Source organism: Peromyscus maniculatus, chromosome 2, assembly GCF_049852395.1.
Source record: "Peromyscus maniculatus bairdii isolate BWxNUB_F1_BW_parent chromosome 2, HU_Pman_BW_mat_3.1, whole genome shotgun sequence".
NCBI lineage: Eukaryota > Metazoa > Chordata > Mammalia > Rodentia > Cricetidae > Peromyscus > Peromyscus maniculatus.
In genome coordinates, this window is record NC_134853.1 from 28,551,972 (window position 1) to 28,572,536 (window position 20,565).

Consider the following 20,565-nt stretch of genomic DNA (forward strand, 5'->3'; position numbering starts at 1 on the left):
TCATCTTGTATGTATAAAGTATGGATAGCACTTAGAGCTTGAAGGTACACTTTAAAAGAGCTTTCCAGAAAACATACAATTATGACTCTCAAGCAGTGTATGAAAGACATTGTTTCTTCAGAGCCTTAATTAAGTTCAAGGTTCCAATGTTAGACTGCGTTTAATGTGTGATTATCTAAGAGTATTGACTTTATGATTTTTAACTCATAAATGAATGTCCTGAAATCATTTTCCACTAAAAGAGTCTAAAAATGTCTATTATTTCTCCTCATAACTTACATGATTTCATTTTTTCAGAGAGACTGTAAATTTCATCAGAAATTAATCTAGTTGTAAGTCATGGTATACAGGTATATTTTAATTTGTAAAGAATACTCCATTTTAAAAATACACTTAATGACTAACTTTTCATCATTTTATATATATAGTTCATTTTAAAAAATCTATGTTTAGATCTCATAGTACATACAGCATCTTTTTTCCTGATGGTTTAGCTTTTACTAATTATGACTATACGCTATACTTTAAAATAATGTTATACTACATATTAACAGTTTATATATTAATTTTCTCTGTATTCAAATTAAAAGAATATTTATAATAGCACAACTGAATCAATCCATCCAGGATGACTGGGAGTTTATTTTGTATTAAATCTTCCATATGTTCTTTTGTAGAGATTTTTGGTTGTTTTTGTTTTTTAGTGAAGACTCATCATACTTCCTAATTTTGTGTGTGTGCCATAATTTAAACTAACATTAGGAAAGATACATCTCAGATTATATTTACTAACTTTTGAATTATTTTCATATACATGTAGATCAAAGAAGCTATTAATGATCATATATTTGTTCTAAAAGGACATATAATATATAATATTCAATATTTTGCTAGATTAAAAATCTTAAATTGAAAAAAAAAAAAAAGTAAGCCGGGCGGTGGTGGCGCACGCCTTTAATCCCAGCACTCGGGAGGCAGAGGCAGGTGGATCTCTGTGAGTTCGAGGCCAGCCTGGGCTACCAAGTGAGTCCCAGGAAAGGCACAAAGCTACACAGAAACCCTGTCTCGAAAAACCAAAAATAAATAAATAAATAAATAAACTTAAATTGAACATAGTGATGAATGTTTGTGATCCCTATACTGTGGAGATGAAGGCAGTAGAATCAGAAACTTAAAATCATGCTGAGAGACATAGTGAATTGTAGGCATTCCTGGGATACACGGGTCCATCTCAAATAAACAAATATATACCATACATGCATACATACATACATAGATACATACATACAAACTTATTACATTGGGCTTCATTTTCAGAAAGTGTCAAGTAATGCAGAGGAACATCACCCATTATTTTAATAAAAATACTTCTAATGTCCATCATGATAGAATTTTTGTTTTGGTAATAAAAAGATGATTGCAATAGGCTAAAATAGGTCAAATATATAAAAATCTATAACTTACAATGATAATAATAAATGACAGCAACAGCAATAGTAAATCTGCATGGGCCACCTTTAGAGAGTGCTAACACACAGCTATGACATTGACAATTGGGAAGATTTATGGCTTTATTTCTTCTTTCCTAAATGAGCTATAGGTTTGAATGGCTACATATTTTAATTATAATTAAACACGGGTAATTTTACATGAGAAAATGGAACAGTATTCCTTAGACATTGTGAAAGACAGAAAGTAGGGAGAACAGAAGGAAATCACATACAAAACACCAAAGCACCGAAGAATTAGTTCTGATTTTTGATAGCACAATAGTATATTGGTTGTAATGCTATATTTAAAAAAACCCCTAAAACTATAAAACTTACCTACACATAGACACAATTAAAGATATAAATCTGCTTTTAAATCAATTTATTCATTACAAATTATTTATTTGCATCAAAGTATTATATTCTATCCCATATAGATACATAGAGTCTTAACAATAATAAAAATGGTGATGATGATGATTAAATAATTCCACTTAAAAAAAAGACCAAAGGAATGACAGAAAACTGCATCTTGCGCTACCTAATGAGATAAGGGATCTAATAAACAATTTGAATACATACTAAGAGATACAGACAAACTACTATTTGAAAGCTTTATTTCATAAGGAATCACAATGGTAGCATATGAGCTCATTGATAAATCATAGTTAATCAAGTGAGATAATGAGATATATTCCATATTCCTCATGAACTATTATGAATACTCCTGGCTTAGATGTAATATGTAACCATCACATTTCATAAAAATATCAAAAATGAAATAGTGAAATGAATAACAATGACAAACCCCAAAATTAGGAATAATGGATATCACTAGAATCTGTTAGTCAATGGCAAAAAAACAAAACAAAACAAAAACAAAAACAACAACAATAAAACTATTTGCTTCTAAGAAATTTAAAAAGTAATCAAGAGTACTACAGACCTGATTAAAAGTAGATAACTTGGAGACAATTAGGAACATTTAAGTATTGACTTGGTATTAGATGATACTAAGAAATAATATTGAATTATATCAGCTGCAGTAATGGTGCCTTGGTAATATGCAGTCAATTAAATAATCAACCAACCAATCAAACAAAAAGGCAACATTCTTATAAGAAAGACACATTATTTATATATAAGTGAAGGTCAAACAAAACACACAAGAAACACCCCAAAGGATGTTAGCAACGATTCAAATGAAGACTGAAGAAAACAGAGTTGAAGGTGGGCATTCAGAGAAGCAGGATAGAGAACTCAAGCAAGATTCCCTTGAAGACCTCTCTTCGGATCACAAATGACTACACCACTACCATAGCTAGCTGTCCAGTCCACTAATTTTCCTACTTTGGTGTTTCAAGTAAAGCATCATGGGAGTAGTGAGAGTTATGGTTTCCTTTCTTTTAGTCATTATAGCAAAAATTATAGACAACATTTTCTATCTCTAAAGCCTTGCTTAACTATAAGACCAATTGCTGTAACTTCAGACTTAAAATGTGTGCGCTCTTTTTATAAATCTGAGAAAATTAAGGAAAAATACCATTTGAGTTCAATGCTATCATAGACACATTACTCAGGAAGGGCCACTGATAAGCTGCCCTCCGCCTTCAGCAGAGCAACTGCAGACACAAGTTGTTAGCAGCAGATGGACAGCTGTACATTGAAGAGGTTGGCATACTAGGATGGAATTAGATCTTGAAATCCACTTCTTTTAGCTGTACCATGAAACTTTAGCTCCACACAAACAATTTTATTTAATGAAGTTTTAAAAAAAAAAGTCATACTAAGATGGGTGCCCGTGAAAATAGAACTTTACACATGCTATAGCCTTTATACTCACCATTTACTTGATTGGTCCAAATATTTATAGTTCATTGTTATGACTGCCAAAACTGGCAACCACGAGGATTGTTGTCTCAATTAGGACAGTAAACAGATTGTCTCTTTTTTTAATGAAAAAATCTAAAATGTAATACTTCACAGTTTCACATGTTTATTCATCCAAACGAGCTAAAAAATAATGGAGCGACATCTGTTCGAGAAACATTGGTACCTCAAATTTTGGCTGCCTCCCCACCAATTTGGTTGTTGTTTTAAAAAATGAAAAATAGGAGGGGGCACTGTCATCAAAAATCTTCTGGCATGTAAAGTAACTTATTTTTCTCGAAATAAGCATCCCATATCTGTTGCTAAGGATACAAAAATTGTGTAACAAGGCATTACTATGCAGAATGGGGATGCAGTTCAATTGTTTTCAAAGAGTCTGATCTGCTCTGACTGTTCCACAGTGGTACACTTCTTCACATGACTCTCCAACTCTCTTTGTACTTATCTATGCTATTACAACTGAAGAAAATGGTGAGAATGTTTCTGTAAGTGTCGGATTCATCTGCTACAACTTTGTTTTTACTGAAGGGTGTAGTGATTCTCGATATGGTGTCAGTGGGACACCACCTAGCTAACACCATTCTATCCAGGCTACATTGGCGTAGTGCTAATAACAGGCGGCAATGCTACTAGGGAAGAAGTAGGAAGGTCCCCCTGAGAGAAGCCTCAGGTAAGTGTAAAGAAGTGTCACTGTGGCTAAGAGCGAGAATGAAGAATCAGCTTTGGTAGTCTCTGGATCAGAAGTGTGTTACAGATTAGTACATTAAAATAGAAATATGTTTAATTTCTAAGAATTTATTCATGAAGCTTATCTAATATAAAATTCACTCCAATGATTATTATTGACTATATACTTTTAGAGCATAGAAAATTGAGTGCTTTAGTATTCACATAAACATTATAATAAAAATTTAATTTTATTTTCATCTGAAATGAATGCGTATGGTAAGTTGACATGAAATGCTAAGAATGTTTTTAAATAAATATGCATTGATTTCCTAAAAAAGACTGATGTTCCTATTTCATATTGACTTTGTATTAGTTGTTTGATTCTGCAAGAAGTTAATTATATATAATATCTAATATTATATATATATATACATACATATGTGTGTGTGTGTGTGTGTGTGTGTGTGTGTGTATAAAATCTTCCAATACACCAGTCAACCATAAATGCTAAATTCTGGGTTGATTAATATTGGCTTAGATATATTTATTAAATTCAAAAAATTTTTTAGAATCTACTATATAAACAAATCACTTTGAGGCAACTAAAATACACTAAACCAAATTCTTACATGCATTTAAATTCATGGGTAGATGTCCACACACTGGAATGACAGAAATAAGAAAACTCATATTCTCAGGATCTTACCATCATTGGTTGGAGTTAAAGTATGTCATCACTGTTTATGAAGAAGTTCTTCTTCATAAACACTTTATATTTTATACTTGCAAAACAGGCCACCCTATATTTGCACTAAAAATAGGATTTTGGGTTTTTTTTTAGAAAGAAATATTAAATGATGCTATAGTTTTACAATATTTCTCCTCAAATAAATTTAAATGATTCTTGTGTAAACTTTCATGGGAAATCATAACCTTTGCACCTCATTTGCAACTCTCCACAGGGTATACCTTAGCTCTCGGGCCTTGGTTGGAAATCTATGTCACATCACACATTAAAGGATTTCAAAGTTCTTTAAAAGTCATTATAATGTTTTCTGATTTTGTCATCCAACATTCTGAGTAGAGTAAGTTATTATGGGGAAAACAGCCATGTCTAAACTGATTCTAACCCCACAATGACAACAAATACTACCCACTAGTCCAAAGTGTAGTCCTCGGAAACAGTAGGGAGCTAACATCTTTCTGTCTTGAAATATTCAAACTAGACATTCAGCCTGGTGTCTTTGTTCATGAGATTGGCTGTTTCCTGTTCATGTAAATTAAAGAAATTTGCATTTTATTATATGAAATAGTATTATGTAAAAATATTATCATCTTGCTTACCTGTTATTTACTGAAATCAAAGCTTTTAGCCTGGGATTTGTTTTCTGGGAATGTCATAATCAACCAACTACATAAACGGATGCAGGACATGCAGAAATTCAGGTGGTGAAACTTGCTTATTATTACAGTACATTTCAACTGATATTTATTATTATAGAAACAACATTTTCTCTCCAAAGCACATCTCATGAATAGAACAGAATGGTGAAGTTTTGTCAGAACAGCCCCTTGTCAAACATTTCCAGGAGGCGCACATTATTTTTGAATACTGTGAACTGTGCTACTACTATCTAACCTGGATAGGTATCTGATAAGCAATTATTACATATTCTCTCACTTCAATTACACTGAAAACAAGAAATAAGCTTTATTGGATGTGACTGTTTTTAACACCATATGGGAGGGAAATAACTAAATGAAAATTGCTCACGTAAATGTGATGAGACTGGAAGAAAGCAGTATTTCTTGACATGTGGCATGTCACTCAGGAAAGTAAAAGGCCCATCAAATCCAAAATGCCAGCTTGGATATTCCCTTGCCTCCCACTTTGCGAACAGATATACCACATGGCATAAAATGCTGCAACCTTTCCTACAAATGCCACTTGGATGGGTCCTCTGTGATGAGTATACAAAACTCTTCCTCTGTCTCTTGAGTCTGGGAATTCAAGAGGAAAGATCCAGCAAAGAACACTGGCTACATTTTGCCCTCAGATGTTTGGCAAAAAATAATCTGTGAGGATCCTGGGACCTTTGGCTGTTAACACAGATGAAATGAATTACGCTACTTCAAAGACTCGACAGAACAAATGCTACACTGGCATCCTCAAAAGAACCAAAGAATATCTGTTCTTTTAGAACCTGTGCTATAAAGCAGAGGAACTCCTAGAGTAGTGATTAGAGTTGCTGTCTCTTGGCAAGTAAGGAAATGTTCCTAGAATTGTATTTGTTTTTCAGAAAGTCAACATACACTCCAAAACTCTGCATATATTTTAAGATAGCCATTTTCTATACATCTTTATATCAGATGGGAGTGAATATTAATTCTGTGGATATATGTGTGTGTGTGTATACCGCAGAACTTTCTAAGCTTTATGTGTTCATGTGTTTCAGAATTCTATTAAAACTCTGATTGCCATAAAAGTATTGAATAGTCTTTATGCTATAACACAAAATATATTGACAAATTTTACAGAAAAGTACAGATGAAAGTAACATGTAATATATATTTTTCTATTATTTATTTTTCTTTACAGCATAGGAATTAATTCTAAAGAGACAAAATGTAAGTTTAAAAAAATGCCTTTGTAATGCTTAGATTTAAGAGACATCCCAATAAAATGATTCTGTGTAGGTACACCCCTGCTAATTCTGTAGTGTGAGAAACCTGTGCAATTAAATGGCAGATTGTTACATAGCTCCCTAACAAGAGGGGCAAACTGATACTGCAGGCAGCCAGAACAACATAATTAATATAGAATTCCAGTGTTATATTAATGGAGTAATAAGTTAATTAAAATCAAGATTAACTGAACTTTCTATTTACACCAGTTCAGGCAGCCCAAGAGGAAAGGAAGTCGATCTTAGGGACATATGTGACTCTTTGAGCTTCTGTCATCCAGGTGCCATTTGTGACGCAGCACATGTGCACTAACAGTTGGCAAGGAAGGAAAAGACTCCTGCGGATGTATGTGCAGAGAGTCTCCCTAATGATATAAAATATGTCTGGAAAGAAAGCACACTTCTTTGTAAAATAAAAATTTCCCATGACTTTCTGTTCATTCTTCGGTTCTGAATATAATTTTGAGTATGCTTCTGCAAATGACAATGGACACTTTTCTTACAATATACATAAGATAAAATAGATTTAGTTATGTGTAACTGGTTGAGTTATACATGTAAATTGGGAAGACATTTGAAAACTGTGTTATCCAACTACAGCATGAATAGAGGATCTGCCAGAGCAGAAAGATTTACAAAGTATTGAGTAACATGCGTGACTCTAGATTGCTAGGTAAGTTCTCCAGATATCTTATGCCACTAGGTACAAAGATATTTCTGCAAACTGACAGTACCAAGAAGAAAATATTCAAAATGTTCTAGTTTGGGAAACTGGCAAAGTATTTGTCCCCAAGGATGCTCTTATCAGAATTATTTCCTTTCCTTTATTGATTGTTGTTCCGCTAATCTTCATCTGGGTCCAGATCAGAGTCACTATTTGTGGACAGCCGGAGATAAAAGAAAGCATAGAAAGCCAGTAGGAGGGCCAGGATTGCTGCAAGCATGAGGCCGACTTCCTGGGGAGGAGAAAACAGTAGACTTGAGCTGATGAAGAGAGACTAGCTTTATCACATACAATAACAATATCACTCCATGGCACAGGATAAATAATGTCAACTCAATTATTATTAATATGCAATCTATTTTTCATAAGACAATACATATTGCAAGAGCAAGTACATGCGTGGGTGAGGCATTTCTATTAAGATTTTTCTGGTGGTAAAATTTAAATTTATTGTTTTAATATATTTCTTAATTTTGTCATCAAAAATTTAAGTGCAATCAATGTAGTTTGTGCATATATAATTAAACTGGTCTCTAATTGAGCTCATGTAACTATTTTTTAAGTATTATATTATTTATTAGTGATAGGATTTACCAGAAGATATTTTTACAAATTATTACTCTATTTTCTATTGGGAAGAAATGCCCCAATAATTGATTCCAGGAAATAGATCCTATACAAACATAAGCTTCACACTCATTTTATTGAGATTATAATAGAATTACTAAATGTTGCTCTTTCCTTCCTGCTCCCAAACCTTTCCATATGTCTCTTCCTGTTCTCCTTCCAATTCATGGAGCCTTTTCCACTAATTGTTATTGAGCTTGGTTTCCTTTTTCTTTTCTCTGTTTCCTTCTGTCTCTTCCGTTTTGAGTCAAGTTGGCCTGTAATGTGTTATATGGCTAAGTCTGGCTTCCAGCTCCCTCACTTCCCACTTTAGTCTCCTGCCGGAGGGATGGGATTACAGGTTTGTGCCAACATGCCTGGCTACGCATTCTACTGTTTAGAACTCTAAACTCAGTAACTTACACAGTGGGGTACAAAAGTGAACTCTGAGTTCATAAGGTATAAGCTAGTGTAACTCCTCTTGGCTCTGAAAGACAGGGATTATATTGTACCTTTGGTATTTTGATGTTGATTATATCAATCATTTATATTAAGTAATGGGTAAAATTTAACATATGATAAAACTACATTTTCCTTCAAAAATATCAGTGTGTGTCTGTGTTGCAAAATATCTTTCTCAATATTAATATGCTATTTTACTGCACTGGCAAAAGAACAGAGTCCAGTTCAGGATCCAAAATGCTCTAAAATACACTGCTGATTTCACTTTGGTATTATATTCCTTACCTGGCATTGTTTCTTGGGGAAGCAATTCATTTGCATTTGTATGAATATATTTCACATTTCATATGAATGTAAAATAAATAATTCAACATGTGCCACCTATTAAACTTTTAAAAAAATTAAAATGAATTTGATATATAATCAACATGAAATTTCAGGTGAATGTTGAAAATACAAACACATTATGTACAGATTTGCAGTTTCTTGATTACATTTATTTAGATATTCAAACTATGGAAATAAATATTGATAGAAACTACAGGGTGAAAAACTGTGTCAATAATTTTTGTGGGATTTGATTTTTAAAATCCAATATATCAATGTAATGTCAAGTGAAAGTGAAATTTTCTTTGTTACAGCTGGAACACTTTGGCATCTCCAAAGGGCATGGCAGCATCAGACAGGTTTCATTTATTTTCTCCCAGCCACAGCTGTGCTCCCAGGCCCATCTGGTTAAACGGCTACTAATTTTAAGAGGATGTAATAAACAAGCGACACAACCACCAACTCCATCTGCTTTGTAGAGTGGACAACACAACTGATCAACAGCAGGCATCACTTCCAGAAGCTCAATGAGAGAATGAAATTTGTATTCTGGTTCAAGGCTGTTTCTCATCTTACTGATGACCACTCTTAATTGCTGTTTTTCTATTCACTATCCTTACAATGACCTGTCATTCCCTCATTAAATGCATTCAGGATATTCCGAGGTATTAAGAAGAATGTTAAGGGTAGAAAGTTGAGATTTTGCATAGAAAAACCCCTGTACTTCAATGCTGTCTGGTCAGTGTATGGCATGCAAATGACTTTAAATCACTGAAAGCGATGTCACAAACACTTTTCTTCAAAATGCCTTTTGGTGAAGGCAAACACCGTGGAAGATGACTGTTGTGAAGTTTCATGCCATGATCAAATCTCAAAATTAAGCTTTCAGGGTGCCAGAGGCTGTGCCCATAACCTTAGACACCTGTAGGCATATGACGCCCTTTCCATGATTTGGCTGCTGTTCAGATTTAAACCAGAAATAACAAAAAGAACAAACAACATTTCAAGCTGTTCATCCCAAAGGGATGCTGGCAGGATCTGCTTGACACTGAATATTTTATTGATGTGGAGAAGCTAAGTTTTCTATTCTTATTCTTTGTGATGACTATGTTTTTCTAATAGACCTTTAAAATAAGCAAATGTAAATTTGTTTCCTTCTACATGTCAGGGAACACAGGTATCTGCATTCTATGAGAATTTTAGTGATATGTACAACAAATTGTGTCTCTGCATCTGTATGTTTCACATGCTTTTTTTTTTTTTACTCTTTTTCTTCTGCTTGTTTGTTTTGTCTTATTCCAGTTTGTTTGTTTAGTTTTGTTTATCTTATTTTACTTTATTATTATTCTTTAGAAGCCTGTTTGGTTTCTAGAGAGAGACTAAAAGGGTGTGGATTTGGATGGGAGGGAAGGTGGGAGAGGATCTTGGGGGAGTTGGAGGAGGGAAAACCATAATCAGACTATAGTGTATAAAAATTATTTTCCAAAAAAGAAAAATAAACTAATTTTACTTTTAAGCTGAAACCATTCATCATTCCTCCAAAACATTCTCTATAACTCAATTGTATGTTTAGAACAAGGTGCCAGAAGCCTTAAATGGCAAATGCCTACTTCTCAACTGGTCATCTTAAGGCTCAGTGCACTTGGTTTAATATGGTAATTCAATGTGGGGGTGATTTCCAGTACACTCTTTACAAGACAATCACATTTTACTCATCTCTTTAGAGATTCTATAATATTGCAATAGCTTATAGTGATTTGTAAGTAAAATTGGATCAAGTAATACCAATATAACTTTCGTAGTAAGCATATTAAAAGTATGTGATGTTTTAAGGAGTTTAAATCACTAATGCTTGTAATATTAACCCCACAGCAAATCCAAGAGCACTTTGTATCATAATGGCTACACAATGCAAAGACAGTCAAAGTAAGGAAGGCCCTGACAAATATTCATGGGTCTTATTTATACAAACTAGCCACAGCTGATTTGGGGTTTTCCCTATCACTTAATAGTCACAGATGCCTGAGATGTGGTAAGTTCAATCCTGTCTACTCTTTAGCTCTGCTGACAGCTCTGAGGTGAAGGACACAGTCTCCAACTACAAATACAGCTTCTTAGATTTAGTCAGATCACTCATGCCAACAGTGAGGGTCACAAGGATGTGATCTCAGGCCTTCCATGACATACTTAGTTTTGTGGTCATTGGTGTCTTTTTATATTCCATGCACCTGTTCATATTTCCTGTAGATTCATATTATTTGAAGATTATTTGAAGAGTATAACTTTGACTCATTCAAAAGTAGTAAAGTAGTAACATAATATGACATTATGGTCATCCTGTATCAAATAGATAAGAGTCAAACATGTTTGATGTTCATTAGTTCTCAGTTGCTTCTCTGACATTATCAATATGGATAAAATCACTCACCAGGGAAATTAAAAAGCATTAAAAGACAATTGCTGAAGGAAACTCTGTTATTTAAAATCATATGGCAAAATGACAAGGCAATCAAAGTCTGACAGGGCAAACTAATTAGTATGCTAGACTTAAAATGTAAGACACCTTCATGGTTCTGATCCTTAAAAATTTCATATAATGGTAATGGCCTCTGAACACACAGTTTTATGAAAAGAAAATAGTAGTTAAAGTCTTTGTTTCTCAAGGCTCACCAATCAGAATGATATGCTAGATTATTAAAATAGATCTATATTCTAATGTTAGACACTCTTCAGTGTATAGTTTTATTGTAAAAAAAAAAAGCTAAGAAAAAGTAATTCTTCACAGTTTTTAAAACAGATATTAGTTAATAGCACTGTACACTACTTTAACTTATAATCAGAACACAGTTATTTCCTCAAAGCAAAACCAAAATTGTAACAGCAAATTAAATAAGGGGTATGCATAAAAATGTAGTATATAAATACATGAAAGACTGCATTATTTCAATAATCTTAATATATAACTATTCATTAAACTATGCTAGAAATATATTTTGTTACACTAATATTTACTTTATAAATCCCTAGTATGTTGTGAAACATAAAGGCAAATATTAACTGTTTCCTTGGAGGACAATATTAAAACTGCTCCTATGATAAGAGTCAATCACCAGGTGGCCAAACAGAAAATGAAAGCTAAGCATTGCTTTTTAGAAACCCCATGCCATATAATGTCTTTTACAAGAATTACATGAATGCAATCGCATGTAAAGTATAAAAAACTAAAAAGATAAATCACTCTTTTTAATTAAATTAAAAAAAAAAACAAACGTTTTTTCATTAATACCTGCCAGAAACACTAACTGAGGAGACTGTGTTGTGAAAACAGCACACCACACAGTAAAGCTTGATCAAAATCAGCAATCAGAGGCAAAAGGCAGGCAGTGTTCATGATCATAATAGCAAGTTCTGGAAGATAACCAAATATATCATCTGGCAGTTCAACAGCTGTTACAGCTTGCTGGTAATACCTTGGCATTTGTTATAAGCTATAACTTTGAAAAATTGATTTTTTATCTGCCAGATGAAACCCAAATCTTCTTTTAGCAGTTTAATATTTACATAAAATATTTGTATTGGTCATTTTTAATTTACACACTAATAGTATTAGTTCTAAATGGATTATCCTACCTAGTTTCCTTCATTCTAAATATCTGGTGAACATTTGACATGAACAACACTAAAATCATTTTGGTTTTGTTAGCACACTGGACTACTATCCATTGCCATCATTCACAGTACACTTCTCTCTCTGAAGCAGATAAACACTGGGTGGCCTAAAGGACAAGTCTGAGGATAGCATCAGAATTTCACTATACAGACTTCCAGAGACAACAAAAAGATGGTTGTATTACAACTATGTATACAACTCTATCATGAAATTCAATGAGTCAAAGGATCTGACTAACCCACATACATGGTTGAAATGTTTGAACAATAGTTATAATAGCTAGAACAGTAGTTTTAGAAGAAACTTGTTTTCTGTGTACTGTATATACTATATACTTTAATTGTAACTTTTGAGTCCTCAAAATTTCAAGATAGAAATGATGTTTTCCAATAAGTAAATTATTTTACAAAACCTCTACTTTTGATACGTTATTGAGATTGAACTAGCTTAAGATGTTCAAAATTCAACTGTTGCACAATTCAGTTGTGTAAAATGAACTGACATACATAATACATCACATTATAACTTGATCAAATGGAAGTATACCTTCATGCCTAGTGCTGTTTTCTTTGCTTCTGCTTTTAATTTGGTTGCTCGTAAAATAGGTTTGGTTTTTTTATAATCCTGTTTACCTAGAAAGAAACAGTTTCAGACAATGAGTTATGTTTTTGTATAATTCAAATTTCACAATCACCTATAAAATGTCAAAGAATGTTTACAAAAATTAAAATGTGGACAGAGAACTGTGTGGATACTCACAGGTGAGACTAACATACACGTCACTCAAAGACTGATACCTTTTGACTTCAGAAGAAGAGTCTGACGGACATCTTGATTTGATGCACAGGATGTCAAAACAAAATTATAACTTTTATTTTTTAGAGAATAATATATTCACAGTAAGTGTTTCCTTTGAAATAAAGGCACTAACAAATGAATATATATAATTATATATGTATATATAATTATAAAATCATATATAATCAATTACTAAATTGCTTTAGCAATTAAAAATAACTCCCGTTAAATTTATAATATTGTGAATGCATTAACTATTCAAATGATTAATTTAAGAAATATTCGGTCATTTTTCTCTAAGACTAAAAGAGGAATCTATAAGCAATTGACTTTTAACTCCCTAAATTCATTAAAACAAAGTATGTCTAACTCCATTCCTTTCGCCAGAGGACAGAACAGACATGACTAATATGACAGAGGATAGTGACATTTAGATATGACACTCAATCTTCTTCACCACATTTCACAGCCAAAAAGAAGCAACATTGAGTTCATGTCACAAAATTTCTGGTTTTGGTGTACCATCTGGTGACCCCACTGACAAGCTACAAACGAAGCAGTGCTCAGCCTCAGGAAAAAAAAATAGTAGATTTCACAACAAAAGGATTACTAAGAAAAATATGTATTTAAAAAAATTCTCTTAAAGGAAACAAGTGGCTGTAGTTTTAAGTACAAAAGTATAACATACTTTTCTGAGCAGCAGTTAACAGGACAGTATAGCATAGTTCATATCCTCACTCTGCTCCCTGACTCACACCTTTCCTCCCAGAGGTCAGTTTCCAGAGCTTATCCACACAGTTACCTTATATAAATGATACAATGTTTCACTCCAAATTTCCACATCCTAGTCATACTCAAATAAATCTGAAAGCAGTTGATTTAAACTAAAATATGTCATAAAAAATTAATGTGAAATACATCTGCTTCATAATGTATCTGCTAATGATTCAAAAGTACCTTTTAACTTTTATATAGATTTTTAGAAATAGAAATGGCAGAGAAGTGAGGTAAATGGATAGTAGTGATGGAGAAGTGCTCCCGTGGAGTTCATTAGACACATCCAAGTGTTTCTCTGGCTGAGGGGCTGTGTGTTAGTTCTTAAAAAGAGACTGTTTTCACACTGGTGCAGGGTAGTCACTCTCATCTACCCACAGAAGATTAATAAGTGTTATTTGTTGATGAGATTTAATGATGCAGAAAAGAGTCAATTATTAAAAAAATGGATATCAAATGTTCTAAATTTAAATAAATAATTAGCAGAAAAACATGACTCTGACCCACTTTAAATTAGTAACATTTAATTTTGCTGAAAAAAAAAAAAACAAGGAAAACACTTGACAAGGGTTCCTTCTGATTTCACATCTCAATGGTCAAGTGATTCTTACATTAGTCTCACTGTGATATGAATGGCTGGGAAGAATGAAAATGGCGACACAATGTCTCCACTCAGGGCTACCGAGCACATTTCTAATGAAAATCCGAAAATAAATGTCAGGATCACAGATACCAGCAGAAAGAAAACACTCTCATTCACTGCCTTATAAGAATCTTAAGGGAAATGGAGAAAAGTTAAGTATGAATGATGATTTTAAACATGATTAATGAGTAATTTTCATTCTTTTATATAATGCTCCATCATAACATAACTAGACAGGTATTGGAGTCAATGTGACAGTAAGAATTTGCCACTCAACTTGTGGTGCCATAAACCATTAGTTAAGTAACCCTTTCCACCTAGAGTCTTTTAGAGAACAAACCTCCATTATCACTGAGGTGGATACAAATTTCTAAAAGTGTACTTAAAATGGATGTTATTAAAATTAGTATGCATCTGGCACATTTCCAAACAACACATCTGGCATCAATTTCCCATTCCCCTTCTGGTCCATGACATGTAATAACATACACTGTACAATGCATTTTACAGTGAGAGTACTCACAGGCCATCCACTAAGTTCTTGAAACTCAAACTCTATCTTTCTATCATGGCCAGAGAAACTTTTTTTTTTCATTCTTTTTGTTATTAAGAGATTTTCTATTCATTTTACAAACCAACTACAGATTCCCCTCTCCTCCCTCCTCCTGCCCTCCTAGCCTCCCCCTCCCCAAGCCACCCCCATTCCCATCTCCTCCAAGGCAAGGTCTCCCCTGGGGAGTCAGCAGAGCCTGATACATTCAGTTAAGTCAGGTCCAAGCCCCCTCCCTGCACCAAGCTGCAAAATTGTCCCACCATAGGCAATAGGCACCAAAAAGCCGGCTCATGCACCAGGACCAGGTCCCAATCCCACTGCCTGGGGGACCCCTAAACAGTTCAAACTAAACAACTGTCTCACTTATCCAGAGGGCTTAGTCTAGTATCATGGGGGCTCCTCATCGATTGGTCCATAGTTCATGCATTTTTACTAGTTTGCTTGGTCATTTCTGTACATTTTCCCATCTCAATGTCCCTTGCTCATGGAATCCCTCCTCTCTCTCATCATCTGGACTCCTGGAGCTTGGACTGGCACCTGGCTGTGGATCACTGCATCTGCTTCCATCAGTCACTGGATGAGGGTTCTATGATGACAGTTGGGGTATTCAGCCATCTGATCACCAGAGTTGGCCAATTCAGGCACCCTCTAGACTATTGCCAGTAGTCTAAGATGGGGTCATCTTTGTGGATTCCTGGGAACTTCCCTAGCACTCTGTTTCTCCTATTCCCATGATGTCTTCATTTATCATGGTATCTCTATCCTTGCTCTCCTACTCTAACTCTGTTCCAGCTTGAACCTCCTGTTCCTCTATCTTCTGACCCCCATACCTTGCCCTCCATTAACCCTCCTCACCCCCGGTTTGCTCATGTAAATCTCATCTGTTTCTTCTTCCCTGGGCTATCCATGTGTCCTTCCGAGGGTCCTCCCGGCTAGCTAGCCTCCCTGGAGCTGTGGGTTGCAGTCTGGTTATCCTTTGCTTTACATCTAGTATCCACTTATGAGTGAATACATACCACGTTTATCCTTCTGAGTCTGGATTACCTCACTCAAGATGGTATTCTTCTAGTGTCATCTATTTGCCTGCAAACCTCATGATATCATTGTTTTTCTCTGCTGAGTAGTACTCCATTGTGTATATATGCCACATTTTCTTTTTTCTTTTCTTTTTCTTTTTGGTTTTTCGAGACAGGGTTTCTCTGTGTAGCTTTGTGCCTTTCCTGGATCTCGCTCTGTAGACCAGGCTGGCCTCAAACTCAGAGAGATCTGTCTGCCTCTGCCTCCTGAGTGCTGGGATTAAAGGTGTGCACAACCACCGCCCGGCAATGCCACATTTTCTTAATCCATTCTTCAGTTGAGGAGCATCTAGGTTGTTTCCAGGTTCTGGCTATTATAAATAATGCTGCTATGAACATAGTTGAACATGTGTCCTTGTGACATGATTAAGCATTCCTTGGGTATATGCACAAGAGTTTTATACCTTGGTCTTGAGGAAGATGGATTCACAATTTTCTGACAAACTGTCATACTGATTTCCAAAGTGATTGTGCAAGTTTGCACTCCCAACAGTGGAGGAGTGTTCCCCTTGCTCCACATTCTCTCCAACATAAGCTTTCTTCAGTGTTTTTGATCTTAGCCATTCTGACAGGTGTAAGAAGGTATCTCAGAATTATTTGCATTTTCCTGATGACGAAGGATGTTGAACAATTCCTTAAATGTCTCTCAGCCATTTCAGATTCTTTTGTTTTGAATTCTCTGTTTAGCTCTGTGGCCCATTTTTTAAATTGGATTCTTTGGTATTTGTTGGTGTGGGGTTATCTATTGTCTATGTTTTCATGAGGGTATTTAACTTCCTTAGGTTGGATTTTCCCTTCTAGTGCTTTCTGTAGGGCTGGATTTGTGGCTAGGTATTGTTTAAATCTGATTTTATCATGGAATATTTTGTTTACTCCATCTATGTCGATTTAGAGTTTTGCTGGATATAATAGTCTGAGTTGGCATCTATGGTCTCTTTGTGTCTACATTTCATCTGTCCAGGAACTTCTAGCCTTTAAAGTCTTCATTGAGAAGTCAAGTGTTATTCTGATGGGTCTGCCTTTATATGTTACTTGGCCTTTTTTCCTTTGCAGCTCTTAATATTTTTTCTTTATTCTGTATGTTTAGTGATTTGATTATTATGTGGTGAGGGGACTTTTTTTTTGGGGGGGGAGAATCCAATCTATTTGGTGCTCTCTAAGCTTCTTGTATCTTCATAAGCATTTCCTTTTTAGGTTGGGAAGTTTTCTTCTATGATTTTACTGAATATATTTTCTGTGCCTTTGAGTTGGTATTCTTCTCCTTCTATCCCTATTATTCTTAGGTTTGGTCTTTCATAGTGTCCCAAATTTCCTGGACGTTTTGTGTTATGACTTTTTTGGCTTTAGTGTTTTCTTTGACTGATGAATCTATTTCCTCTATCGTATCTTCAACACCAGAGATTCCCTTTTCCATCTCTTGCATTCTGTTGGTTATGCTTCCAGCTGTAGTTCCTGATTGTTTACTCAGATTTTCCATTTCCAGCATTCCCTCAGTTTGTGTCTTCTTTATTGTCTCTATTTCAGTTTTCAAATCTTAGATTCTTTCCTTCACCTGTTTAATTGCTTTTTCTTGACTTTCTTTAAGGGATTTATTGATTTCTTCCAATTTTTTGTCTTTATCTCAATTTCTTTATTGATTTCTTCCAATTTTTTTGTTTGTCTTTTCTTCTATTTCTTTAAGGGAATTGTCCATTTCTTCTTTAAAGGCCTCTATCATCTTCTTAAAGTCATTTTTAAGGTTGATTTCTTCTGCTTCTTCTGCGTTGGATGTTCAGGTCTTGCTGATATAGAACCACTAGGTTCTTATAGTGTCATATTGGTCTTTACATTGTTGACTATATTTTTGCACATCACTTCCCCCACTCCATGCAAGTGGTGTCTGTGTCTGAGGGAGCCTCTCTTGGTCTAACTGATACTCTTGGTCTAATGGGAGCTCTTGGTCTAATCCGGGCTCTTGGTTCAATCGGTGCTGATGGATTCTGTGTCTCTAGGGGCAGCTCTTAGTCAAATGGGCACTAGTGGGCTCTGTCTCAAGGAGCAGCTGTTCCCAATCGGTGCAGGGTGGGCTTATGTCTCTGGTGGTTGCTGGTGTTGCAGGTGATGGTTTTCTTGATGAGGGGGCAGGGGAAGAGGCAGCTGTCTGGTCCATGAGGCTATAATGGCTTAGAGGAGGGGCGTGGATTATGCCCCCAGGGTTAGTGGCTAGGGACCTGGTCTTCCCAGTCTTGCAATTGGGCCTTACCTGTTCCCAGTTGGTGCAGGGTAGGCTTATTGGCTAGGGAAACTTTTACCACATGCATTTTTTAAAAAAATTTCTGACTGTCTTGTTATGTAGATGAGGCTGGCCTTGAACTTGAGGCAACAATCCTCTTTCATTTCCATTGCTAATTCTGTAGTTACAGATGTATTATTCATGTGTATACAAAAAGTAGATATTTATGGCTTCAAGACAGAAACATATGCCCACATGACTGTAAAAACTGTAACACACAGAAGTCCCTACATCCTTGTATTTAGAGTAATTTTCCTTAGTTACTGAAACTAGCTAATCTAGATTTTATATGAAAAGTATTAAACTTGCATTTGATTATGGATATGTCAATAATACAATCGGGGTGGATAATGTATTTTAGTGATTTACTAAACTGTTTAGTATGCACAGAACTCTGGATTCAATCTCCAAGTACCTATAACAATAAATAAATGTGAATAAATGTCCAGAGTATTTCTCAGACAGTTGCTTAAGTTGTATATAGGGAACAATAAACTGATATTCCAGCCACTGAAGATAATCACACTGATTTTTGTGTTAGCACAGGTTTTCCTTCTTTTAGGTATAGGTTGCCAGCTCATATGTTAAATACATCATGCATAAATATATAATAAACATATTTATTGTGTTTGTGGAAGAAGTCATTTGGGGACCTCAGTCATCAGTTCCGTTACCATTTGGATATGAAGTGTACTGAAGGCTTGGTTCCTGGCTGGTCATCTTATTTTGGGAGGTGATGGACACTTCAAGAAGTTGGATATTCCTGGAGGAAGTAGGTCACTGGAGTCAAACTTTCCAAGGTTAGAACTGGTCCCCAGACCAGTTGTTTTTTGATTTCTGTCACATGATCCTGCTGTCATGAAAGCTCATCATGGGCTTAGAATGAAAAGCCTATAGACTATGACATTTAAAACCATGAGGCAAAATAAATTCTTTCTCCCAAAGATACACTGTCAGATATTTCAACACACCATAAGCATTCTAGTACACTCTCTGCATTAATTCTGTGTACTCAAGAAAAATCACATCATAATTTTCTTCCCTACTCTGTCTTATCAATTGTTTTATACTTCATTTCTCCAATAGAATTCTGATACTCTTTTAAAAGATTACTTCATGTATTTATGGTGTGCATGTGTGGAGGCCAGAGGACAGTTCTCTGGAGTCACTTTTCTTCTTCCACAATGTTGATCCCAGGGATCAAGTTCAAGTCACTAGGCTAGGTGGTAAATATCTTTCTCACTGAGCCATCTTGTCTGCTGCATGACATTGTTTTTAAAAAATCATGTGTGTGGATGTGTATGTGTGTGCATGGATTAATTTAGATTCTGCATTTGGGAAAAAACATGATCTTTGTCTAAGTTGTACTTATTTTGCTTAACATAATAATCTTTAGCTCTGTCCTTTTTTCTACAAATGACATAATTTCATTTTTTATGTTTAAAGATATAACCTCTGTGTGCAATGGTGGCATGAATGTGTGGGAGTCACCCACAACTTTTGAAAGGACCTAAAACCAGCTCCTTTATATAGAAACCTTATCTAGCACTATTAATAGAACCAAAAACCTGTTGTTAAACAGGTTATATGCCCATGGGAGAAGAGAAGCCAATACTATTATTCTGCTAAATGGACATAGTATCAAAACAACTCCTAATGCTTATAGATCAGTGTATCTATCAACCTTCATCAGAGAACTTCTTCTTGCAGTAGATGACAATTAACATAAAGACCCCAACTCAACTGGTCAATGTACAGAGAATAAGAAATGGATACAGAAGAAAACTGGAAGTTGGGTAGGTAGGGAGGTGAGGATGGATCTAAGAAAAGTTAAGGAGGTAAGTATGATCAAAATATATTGTATGAAATTAGCAAATAATTAATAAAATATTATTTAAAATTTCATATTATATATTCAGTAGCATTA

General features: G+C 34.8%; 1 protein-coding gene across 4 annotated transcripts in view; it reads right to left on the reverse strand.

The window, feature by feature from the left end:
* Nucleotides 1-2,090: 2,090 nt before the first annotated feature.
* Nucleotides 2,091-20,565, reverse strand: part of Triqk (triple QxxK/R motif containing) — a 78,011-nt gene continuing 59,536 nt past the window's right edge. For all 4 annotated transcript variants that reach the window (XM_016001815.3, XM_016001814.3, XM_042270825.2 and 1 more), the window contains exons 3-4: nucleotides 13,069-13,154; nucleotides 2,091-7,689 (exon numbers count right to left, since the gene is read on the reverse strand). In XM_016001815.3, the coding sequence (XP_015857301.1) occupies nucleotides 7,576-7,689; nucleotides 13,069-13,154 (200 nt within the window). In that variant the 3' untranslated portion in view covers nucleotides 2,091-7,575. The remainder of the gene's footprint in view (nucleotides 7,690-13,068; nucleotides 13,155-20,565) is intronic.